The sequence below is a fragment of the Pinus tabuliformis genome, chromosome J (assembly GCF_031772625.1).
Source record: "Pinus tabuliformis cultivar Carrire ecotype Pingquan chromosome J, CPIR1, whole genome shotgun sequence".
NCBI lineage: Eukaryota > Viridiplantae > Streptophyta > Pinopsida > Pinales > Pinaceae > Pinus > Pinus tabuliformis.
Window position 1 is genome coordinate 208,434,797 of NC_142295.1, and position 11,965 is coordinate 208,446,761.

At 33.8% G+C, this 11,965-nt stretch overlaps 1 protein-coding gene across 1 annotated transcript; it reads right to left on the minus strand.

Moving 5' to 3' along the window:
• Positions 1-1,389: 1,389 nt before the first annotated feature.
• LOC149226418 (uncharacterized) lies at positions 1,390-11,961 on the minus strand. Its single transcript, XM_089376845.1, has 7 exons — positions 11,941-11,961; positions 10,567-11,651; positions 10,327-10,394; positions 2,205-2,279; positions 1,775-1,867; positions 1,573-1,649; positions 1,390-1,427 (listed from the first exon to the last, which is right to left on the minus strand). Exons 1-2 carry the CDS (start codon positions 11,959-11,961, stop codon positions 11,031-11,033), a joined length of 642 nt encoding a protein of 213 aa, XP_089232971.1. The 3' UTR covers positions 1,390-1,427; positions 1,573-1,649; positions 1,775-1,867; positions 2,205-2,279; positions 10,327-10,394; positions 10,567-11,030.
• Positions 11,962-11,965: the final 4 nt, after the last annotated feature.

Consider the following 11,965-nt stretch of genomic DNA (forward strand, 5'->3'; position numbering starts at 1 on the left):
ACAAACAAAATACACAACACAAAGCATTTCAATACATCACATTATTACATCAATTAATATCTTTGGTTAAATCACATTTTAAACATCCTCTTTGGTATATAGGATATTATATGAAAAGCATATGAATGATGAAAAAGATTTGAAATCAAAATCAGAAATCATTAATATATCACTTATTTGTGAAACTGCAAAATTAAAATAAATAAAGATAAAATTTTAAAACCACAATAAACAATTACATAAAATAATTACTAAAAATTAAAATACAACTCCTTCTTTAGGGGTGCTATCTTTGAAAATTGTGAGGAAGACAACCATTTTTAAAATAAAAATTATTATCTTTGAAAGTTTACAAGTTCATTTCTAATACTCACTTGTTGCCAGGGAAATAATATCATGTGAAAGAGATGTATAAACTTAGTTCTAAAATGTCAAAATAAAATCTATATACATCTATTTGTAATAAAAATACAAATTCAGATACTAGTAACAAAATAACATAACATTGTTGTACACATATTTTGAAACATTACTAAAAATATATAATGTTAATGTGTATAATTATATATACACACAAACAACACATAATACAACATATCACATCACAACACAACACAACATCACATATCACAACACTAGACAACACAACAGAAACATAATAAGTAAGTAAAAATTAAGGGTTTAATTGTATAATTTTTAAATATTACTTTTTATTAAATAACAAAATTTTAAATGTAATTTTACTAGTTATTTTTCAACCATTTGTGCTTGGTATATAAGGTATCATGTAAAAGTTATGTGAATGTGAATGTGAAAGTGCTTGGTATATAAAATATTATGTGAGAGTAATGTGAAGTTGACTTTTTCTCAAAAACATCAATTCATTTTAAATATTAATTTTTATTAAACAACATGATTTTAAAATGTAATTTTATGAGTTAAGTTTTACAGTCATTTTGGTTGGTATAAAAAGCCAATTAAATGTAATACAAGTAATGTAAATGTGAATATAAAGTTGAATATTTTTTTTATAAAAGCATAATTAATTAGATTAATTATAAATCAGAAAATCAGAAAATTATTGTTTGCAAAATTATCTGAAATAAAATGTTAAAAGTAAAATATTCCTTTAAAAAACTGAAGCAATTTAAGGCTATCCAAGACAATGAGACTCCTCCAAGATAGCTGTGGCCATGCTATCTTTGAAGGTTGTGAGAAGGGTCAACCCCCTCTCCAAAAAAAATCTGATTATGTATTAAAATATAGTTTTTGAGGAGTACATAAAAATTAATAATACAATTTACAATTACAAATATACTAAGAAATATTCTTCTTAATATATGATAAATCTGTGCCCAAAAGCCTTTGCCAAAGCTTTTTGATCCTGACCTTTCCATCTACCTTTTTGATCCTGACCTTCTTGATCCCTGCATACAATTAAAAGATTATAATTTTGATAATAAATTTATTTTAAAATAATAAATAACAAAAAATTAAATATTTTTTCAAGAGGCCATCAAAATTATAGTCCATTAAACATGCAGTATGAAATTGCAAAACAATTCCATTTACCTTCTCATATATAATTTTTGTTGTTACAACACTCTATCTGGGTTTGAGTGAAAAAGCTTCCCATCTATTTTTTTTTTCTACCTGTTTCATATGATAAGAAGCTTTAATGTTTTAATAATAATTTTATTTTAAAATAATAAATAACAAAAACAATTAATTAAATACTTTTTAAAATAATGATTATAACTAATAAAAATTTCACACCATTTCACATGAAACTGTAAAAGTAATTTCATCTCCTCATTTATAACTTCTTGTCAAAAGCCCTAAAGCTTTCCATCTATTTTTTTTATACCTGTTTCATATGATAAGAAGCTTTACTATTTTAATAATAATTTTATTTTAAAATAATAAATAACAAAAACAATTAATTAAATACTTTTTAAATTAATGATTATAACTAATAAAAATTTTACAGTTTGTTCACAAAACTGTAAAGTAATTCCATCTCTTCATTTATAACTTCTTGTCAAAAACCCTAAAGCTTTCCATCTATTTTTTTCCTACCTGTTTCATATGATAAAAAGCTTTACTATTTTAATAATAATTTTATTTTAAAATAATAAATAACAAAAACAATTAATTAAATACTTTTTAAAATAATAATTATAACTAATAAAAATTTCACTCACCATTTCACATGAAACTGTAAAAGTAATTCTATCTCCTCATTTATAACTTCTGGTCAAAAGCCCTCTCTCCATCCACTTGTTTTATACCCGTTTGATAAAATAAGAAAATTAAACTTTTAGTTACAACAAAAATATGCTATTAGTTACAACAAAAATATGCTATTAGATCATATATATATATATATATATATTCTTTCATTGTAAATTTCACCAGTTATCGCATATCAAGTAAACAGAGATAAAATTAGTTATTATAATTCCTGCCTGGAAGATACTTTAGGAGCCATAGAATGGCCATTTACGCACCTCAAGATTGACTGTCAATCAAGGTAAGCAACTTTGTAGCTATATGGATTTGTGTTTTAATTAAAATGCAAAATAAATAAATAACAAAAAAACATTAAAATAAATTAATTATGTTAAAGAAACATGTTAACACCAATTGATAACGAATTAGTGATAGAAAAACATCAACTACCAAAAACGCTTGCCAGATTCTCTGATTGGCCATTGCCCTCACAGAATATCAAAATATATTTAAAACATGTGTTACATTCATGTGCCACACACTCTGAGGGGAGGTCATTGGGCTCACACAAGTCACTACAGCTGCCTGGCCTGGCCTCTTTGAATCATGAGGGAAGTAACTCAGTAAGTTGATGGGAGAGCGATCAAGGCCCTACAGAACAAGACAAACTACTGAATTGAGTCTGTTTTGCCCTACAGCGTAGGACAGGCTACTCAATTGAGTCTTTTTGCATTAATAGCGATGTACACCCATTATAAATTCGCTGAACCGGTACAGTTGGGAACCAAACCCATTGTACAATTCAGTATGTTTTACATATGGTACATCAATTGACCTGTACCATATTTGATCAAACTATCTATCAAGTCCAGAGGAGCTTATTATGCATGATTAATTTGATACTTTGAAAAGCTACACAACATTCAAAAAAGATAAAGATATTTCATTGTTGATTATACAGGATGAATATAGTGAATTTCCATCAGAGGACATGTGCAATTTACCTTCAAGAACAATAAAAATATATTTTTGGGTTGCCTGGAACAATAGAATATTCCCCCTACAGGTATCTTATGATATATATCAGTTTGGAGAGCATCAGACTGAAGATATATTTCAGGTTCCTGGAAGAGTAGAATATTCCCCATACAGCAGGTATCTTAAAGATGAGAGAGAAATAATAGTAAAAGAACTATTGGACATGTATCAGATAGTGTCTAGTAAAAGCCGCTGTCTATCCAGTAGTGTGACAGATCGGTTTGGGGAGCATCAGACTGAAGATCTGAAGGTTGCATGTTCGGTCCACACTGGCCACATTGTATTTTTGTAATTCATTCTTTAAAAGTTTTTTGAACACTAAAGCGATAAATGAAGGCAATACAGGGAATTACTATGACAAAAGAAAAGTTCATTCCTGTAACACTCAAGCAGGCATCTGTCAAATACTGTAACAGAAGGTGAAACTAAATGACTTCATTAGTAACTTAAGTTTGTCTATCCAGTAGTGTGACGCCTACATTTGGAGATGATCTAAGGTTGCATGTTCCATCCACACTCACCACATTGCATTTTTCTGTAATCAATTCTTCAAAAGGTTTGTTGAACTAACTAGATAAATGAAGGCAGTCCAAGGAACTACTATGACAAAAGAAAAGTTCACTCTACATGGCAAACTGTAACACTAGTACTTGTAACAGAAGGTGAAACTAAATGACTTCATTAAGAACTTGTATGTCTATCCGTAGTGTGACACCTAGGCTTGGAGAGCATCAGACTGAAGGTTGCATGTTCGGTCCACACTCACCACATTGCATTTTCTGTAATTCGTTCTTCAAAAGGTTTGTTGAACTAAATAGATAAATGAAGGCAATCCAAGGAATTACTATGACAAACGAAAGTTCACTCTACATGGCAAACTGTAACACTCAAGCAGGCATCTGTCAAATACGAGCATCACACTGAAGGTTGCATGTTCGGTCCACACTCACCACATTGCATTTTCTGTAATTCGTTCTTCAAAAGGTTTGTTGAACTAAATAGATAAATGAAGGCAATCCAAGGAATTACTATGACAAACGAAAAATTCACTCTACATGGCAAACTGTAACACTCAAGCAGGCATCTGTCAAATACTTGTTACAGAAGGTGAAACTAAATGACTTCATTAGAAACTTAAGTTTGTCTATCCAGTAGTGTAACAGCTAGGTTTAGAGAGGGTCAGACTGAAGATCTGAAGGTCCACACTCACCACATTGCATTTTTTGTAACTCATTCTTCAAAAGGTTTGTTGAAATAAATAAATAAATGAAGCAAATCCAAAGAATTCCTGCGACAAAAAAAAAGTTCACTGTACATGTCAAACTGTACCAACTCAAGCAGGCATCTGTCAAATCTTGTAACAGAAGACTGGCTCTCACAGACTTTTGAAGTGAAATATGATGCCTTGAGCACTGACATGAATACTGTGGTCAGGCAAAACCAGTAGCCTATTGCTTTTCAAAGTAGAAATTGATTCACAAAGAGAAGCTTTTATGCATCTATGAGAAGGAAATATTGACCCTTATGCATGTTGTCGAAAAATTCAAGCCATATTTATCCGGACAACACCTCAAAATTGGAACAGAGCATGAAACTTTGAAGTATTCATTATCCCAATGAAATTTTAGTGAACAAGCAGGAAAGTAAACTACAAGGCTTTTTCTTTGAGATTCAATACAAGAAGGGCATAAATAATGCTTCAGCCGATTTCTTATCTATGCTATCTATCACAGAACTGGGATGGAAAAAAGAATTATTAGCTGTATGTGCAAAAGATGAGAGGGCAGCTGATAGGCTACAAAACTCCAAAAAAAAACCTAGGAGGGCAATGGATATGCATTTTTAGGCAATCTGATTTTTTTATAAGAATTGCACATATCTAGTACCGAAATCTATATTTTAACAAGGCAGAGATAGAAGAATGCCAATCCTCAACTGCTGTTGGTCAAAAGTTGACATTCCAGTGGTACAAGGACATTCCAAGGATCTGGAACTTCTCATGCAAGCTATTCAATCAAAGTCCTGATAAATGAGGGTATTTAGGCATTGCATAAGTAGCAACCTCTTGATCCACCAGCAAAGATTGACCATCTTAAACCTTGCCCTAAACTTGAAAGACTTCTCGATTGGAAAGAAGATGACAATTCAGTCTCTGTAAATTGCAATGGTTTTCAAATGGGAAAAAAATTTACCCTAATTAAACTCGAGTGGATCCAAATGATTGTTCATGGGAGATAGACTGTGAATCAGAACTACGCATTGGTATATCTACCGCGGCACAGACACCTTGTTTGGACATTGTAACAAAGTTACAAACTATGCAAATGACCAATTATCAAATCAAAATACTGAGTGCTAGAGACTGATAACAAAGTGACCAACCATTTATCAAATCAAAACATTGAGTAGCGCAGACTGATCACTAAGTGACCAATTTTAAATCAGAGGGAAGATATACAACCGATTACACTGATTAAGAAAACAAACAATACCATATACGTATACATAGAAACCCCAGGTACCCCAGATATAAGTTATAGATAAAGTTTACTGTTCGTCCCCACAGCAAATCCTGACACCCTTTCTTTGTGAAAAATCTAGACATTTCACGAGAATTGTGTGCCATAGAGCAGCCCAAAAAGTCTAGACACTTGATCATGATTAATCGTGTGAGTCATCAAATAAAAAGCCTGTTAATAAAGTCATCAAGCCTTTCTTCCAGAAAATTATAGACACACGCATCAATAAACCGTGTGTTCTACGCTGCAAGACATGCTGAATTGCGTCTGTTCTGGTTAATAGCAATGTGTCACCCCTCCATTCCTAATTATTGGGAAAATTATAGACACACGCATCAATAAACCGTGTATTCTACGCTGCAAGACATGCTGAATTGGGTCTGTTCTGGTTAATAGCAATGTGTCAGCCCTCCATTCCTAATTATTGGGTGCACAATAGGTGATCGTGTCAATTAAAATCTTCTCACCATTGGCATCCAACCAACCAGAATGACCAGGTTCATCTGAATGTTTACTGGCCAGATGCTCTTGCACCCTTTTCCTCCCCATCCAGAATACCCCTCTTGCTCATAGCTTCATGGGCAGATCCTTTTATTTGACATCCACTTTCTGCATTTATTTCTCTTAGTTGAAGGGGAAACCCCAGAAGAAGGGATAGAAAGTAGATAACCAACACCAACAGTTTGGTTTGACTGCTCATAATACTGGCTCAGGATACCTCATAAGATAGGTTAAGAAAAAAAAAGTTTACAAGGGTGTGTTACAGCACCTTACTGGTAACATCATCCTCCTACATCCATGCTCATTTCTGGCTCCATATTTCATCTACCTCACTGGTGGATTTCTGACACCTTTAAAATCCCTTACAGGCTCATTCCTAAAGTAGATTTAAGGATAAATTTTAAATTAATTGAATTTCTATCTTACTGATTTGATTTCTGACACCTTTAAAGTCCCTTACTGGCTCATTCCTAAAGCAGTTTTAAAGATACATTTTAAATCAATTATAATAAAGTCAAAAGACTAAAGGAATCTGACTCATTCCTAAAGCAGTTTTAAGAATGCACTTTAAATCAATTATAATAAAGTCAAAAGACTAAAAAAATCTAACTAGTGAATGTACCCTAGGGCCTACCTACATTACGCTCCTATGTTATAATTGTAGAGACACTAAACACAGTGAAGGGACTCTGTTTAAATGCTCCTAGGTTATGACGGTATATAGACACTATATAGTGGCATAATAAATATTCAGAAAGTGCGAACATGTTTACATTTCTTTGTCCACTTTAACAGGTGATGGACTATGAGTTGGGATAAGACTTATCCACCATGGTTGGTTGTTATAGGATGGGGAAAAGAATATTTGGGTGGTTTCCTTTTGGTGAAGTTTTTCTGCACTAACTTTGTACCTTTTAGGAGGGTTAAATCCTTTCCTCAGCAAACTCATCAATGGATAACCGGGCACTTCCTTGTAAGTTATGAGGGAACGGGCACCACATTGCTTTAGGGAAAAATTAATAAATGGAACTTGTTAAAGGCATAACATATATGGATGGAATTAGATAGATAAAAATGTACTTGTAATTCTTATAATGTTGTTGAACAGAGAAAAATGGATTGTTGTTTGGGAGTTGTTTGATGTAAGAGAATATTTTCTTTGGTTTGGAGATAGGTTAATTGCTCTGGCTTTGACTACTTCTACCCCTAAAGGGAGATTATCAACAAATACAGGATACTCCAGTGTTACCAGTCTTACTCTCTAAGACTAGTTGTTATTGGCATAAATAAACACAATAGAAACATAAGGAATGAGCTGGGTTTCTGTCCATCTAAGATCAATATGCAAGGGAATGCAAAGCATAAATGCTAGTGTATTACTCTCTTAAATTGAAAAACCTAAAAGGCATTTTTATGGGCCTGGGTTACAGAAATGTTTGCAGTAGTAGTAGACTGAATAGGAAGGAAAATGTAGGAAGTACATTTCTTTTCAACCTTTTCCAAACCATTTATGTAGGGATTGATTTTGGACAAAAGTATACTAATTTGCTTCAGGTTAATATTGTGTAGAATGAAAAGAAAGAGCTTAGGGTGAACTACTTATTAGAACAAATCACATACCTAGGATTTGTCCCACCTTAGAGTAAACAAAGGTGCAAACCCTTGTCAAGTATTTGAACCTTCTTTCCTTAGCTATCCTAGGTAAGCCCCAAGCACACTTTGTGCCAGTTCACTGTTATAGGTAATAAAATGGTTAATAATCTGACTCATGTAAGCTCAACATGGCATGGATTGTCTGTCACTCAACTAAACAAGAAACATCCAATAACCAAATTCTCTGTTTACAAAAGTGAAGGGACTAAAAGAATTGTAATAAAATTTAACTCACTTATTGAACTTCTACAAACAATGTCTAAAAAGAAAATTCTGGAAACCAAAATTTTTCTACAAGTTTAAACATTAGAAGGTTTTATGCTAACAGCACCAATTAATTGTTGCAAGTCACTGAATGGTTAATAATCTCACTCCAAATAAGCTCAACCTATTAGTTTATAAACTCAACATGGCTTGGACTTCTGGTCAGTCTTTACATTTTAAATGTCCAATAACAATGCACAGAGGAAAAAAAAAAAAGAATACTCTAATAAAATTGCAATAAAATTCTACTTGCATATTGAACTTCTACAAAATAATAATAAAATAAAAATAAAACAAAAACATACCAAAAACAAACAAACAACATTGAAAAAAATTGAAGAATATTCTGGAAATCCCAAAATTTTCTTTAGACTGGAGCATTAGAGGGTTTTATGCTGATGCTAAATCAACACCATGCACGAGCCCCCACTAAGCATTATACTACTTAATTCAGTAAGGTTAGCACTTACATTATTAATCTTACTAAGTTTATACTACCATTAAGGTGAAATTACAGTATTCAAGTGGAGAAGTTCAACCAGTAACACCAGTTATACTCGCTCTTTATCAATGAGTACGCTCTAAAGTCATATTACTCTTGATTACCTCGTATGTCCATAGTATATAGTTAAGGTAACTAATGGGCAAATTTGAATCTTAACCAGTACAATAAAGCTATGACATAAACGGTAGAAATACAAGAGTTATGTGCTATATAAAGCATCACTATTCCGAGCCTTACAGGTACCCTTAATTAGCTTGCGTTAGTGTTGTAAAGGTTTTATCTTGAGTGACTAGAGCAATTGACTGTACTCCATATTACCCTGCCACTAGCCCCATGGTTTATATTGTACTTAGTCGATACTAATATATTGTAATCTAGTCTATGCCCTTGGTATTGTATTAATTGGCTATGATATGCATGTAATTAAAGCATAGTTTGGCATGTGAGCTATTATAAATAGTATTATTGATTACTGGGTTATTTACAGGTCATTCTATTCGGTCTTGTTGACCTGAATCACGGCTAACTCTTTAATCTGAGTGCAAGTCATCATTCTAGAGATTGGTATCAGGGTAAGGTGTAATTCCAGGCTACTCCCAATTACTAAACCATATAATAGTGTGAACGCTAGAGCTCAATTAACATAGTAGCAAGTGTTATACGTCACAAAACAGCTTAAGCATACTAAGAACAAGCTGCATATAGGGCTAAGAACTCACTTTGAAAACCGGTATTACACTCTAATCACTCACCATTAGTAGTTCTATTATCTCATGTAGCATTTATCTAGAAGAATATTTGCTAGTTTACAAGTTGCTTATTTATCTATATAATGGTGAACTCATACAGGGTAATAATGACGCATTTACGAGTAATATGCTGGTAGCTTAATTTTCTTAAGTGTACATGATAGCAACGTAATTCAAAGCTTAACATACCCTTAGTTATATGTCTACCCTTAGTTATATGTCTAGTTAATCCAAGAATTATTTGTACTACTCGCCTCTACAGGTTGAACTTCTACAAAAAGTTTCTAAGAAGAAGACTCTGAAAACCCCAAAATATTTTTTAGACTTGGTCATCAGAGGGTTTTATGCTAATGTTAAATCAGCACAAATATGTTGAAATTTCATAAATAAATATTCAAAAATAATAAACAATATCAAAAAAATAAAACCCCAAAAAATTGAAGAACCAAACACATCACAGATTATGAACTTCTAGAAACAATTTCTACGAAGAAATTTCTAGAAACTTGAAACCTTATTTAGATTTGAACACCCTAACACTAAATCAGTGTCAATTTATTGAACTTTGATAACAATACTCAAAATTTAAAACCTATTAAGACATAAACAGTACCAAAAAAACTAAAGACATAGAAAAACTAAACCCATCAAAGATTATAGAGTCTTTCCCAACCAAAAACCAGAAACATAAAAGAACCAAACTCATAAAAAATTATAAAATCTTTCCCAACCATTACATGCAAATGCAATGGGGAATAAAAAGCCTTTAACTAAAAGTTAAAACCATATAAACCATAGTGCATATGTATCTAATCCCTAATCTTATGAGATAAGAGAGAAACCAAAAAATTAACGTTAATCTCACCTGTAATCTCAAATATACACCTCAGCCGTGTTTTTCCACGACTATTTATTGGTCATCTAGTTCTTCACCTGCACCTCAAGAGAAAACAGCACAAGTTAATCTAAAAGGAAAAAATATGATAAAACTTTTCGTAAAAAGCAATAATCTATATATTGAAATACAATTATGTCATCCTCAAATTCAAATAATATAATATTACTATCAAAAATTTAAATAACAAATAAATAAAACAAACAGTACCTACTTTCTCAGTCTTCAGAATTAAATCAATCATCCCGTCTTATGCTCATTGCAACATCGCCCTCCTCCTTAACCAAACAAACAAGTACCAACCTCTCAAACTAGAACCAAAAGAGCAACAAACAAACCCAAATCTAAACCAACCAGGAAAAGAAGGAAAATAAAATAAACAGAAACAAAATAGATTTAAAAAAAAAAAATGCAGACAGAAATTAAGCATGGCCATGCTCCAGAAAGAAAAGAAAACAAAAAGTATCAAAATGCAACAAATAGCAAAATCTATTCGGCCCTTCGGTCTAAACCCATCAAATTCCAAAATCTGTCAGGCTCTATTATCTAATTTGTTCTATCAATCTCCTTCTCCGCCAAGCTCCACAAAAAGATAAGCCCACCATTTCTCCAATCTTTTGTTCTCTCCTTTTCCACCAAGCTCTAGATAAAAATAAGACGGAAGCAATAGCATGTCAGAGGATCGAATCCCGGCGAGTGGAGGATCGAGACGGAGCAGCCACAGGCCGCCGGGGCTGACGCTCCCCATTCCCCCGCGCGAAGAGCCGTTCGCCTACAATGCCGTCCCGGTGCCCTTGCCATTGCCGTTGCCACCACCGCCTCCGAGACCGGCGGTGGCAGCGGAGCTGAATCCGTCGGAGCTGGAGAAACTGGGAATTCTGGGCTACGGCAGTGAGGGCAAGGTGTACAAGGTTCGGCACAGGGCAACCGAGACGCTGTACGCCCTCAAGGTCGTCCATGGCAACCACGATCTTTCCACCCGTCGCCAGATCGTTCGCGAGATGGACATCCTGCGGAAAACCGATTCCCCGTACGTGGTCAAGTGCCACGGCGTCTATGACAGGGGCGGTGAGATCCAGTTCGTGCTGGAATACATGGACGGGGGCTCGCTCGAAAAATGCGGCCGGATGCCCGAGCCCTTTCTTGCCGCCGTCGCGAGACAGGTTCTCCACGGCCTCGAGTATCTCCGATCTTCTGCTCTCCGATCTTGCTCTGTCGGCCAAGGTAGCAAATGAAAGGCCAGAATTCTCCACTCTGGCTCCTGCCTGCCTGCTGAGCAAATGCCTAATCCGCCACTAGCATGTGCACAGAGCCCAATGTGGCCTTTGACATTAAAATGTGTATTTAAAATATGATCTCCATTTTTTCTCTCTTTCACATCCGCACAGAAACCAATGTGACCGTTGAAATTAAAATATGGCCTCAAAATATGTACATTGAATTGTGCGCCATGTACTTGCAAAGTGTATTTATTATTTTTTATAGTTTGGACTTGTCTATTTGTTACTTATTTTGAAAAATGTTTATAAAAAGAAAATAATAGGTTTATTAACTATTAAATATCCGTATGGAGGCCGGCTCTACCATGGATGTCGAGGGGGTCATGGGC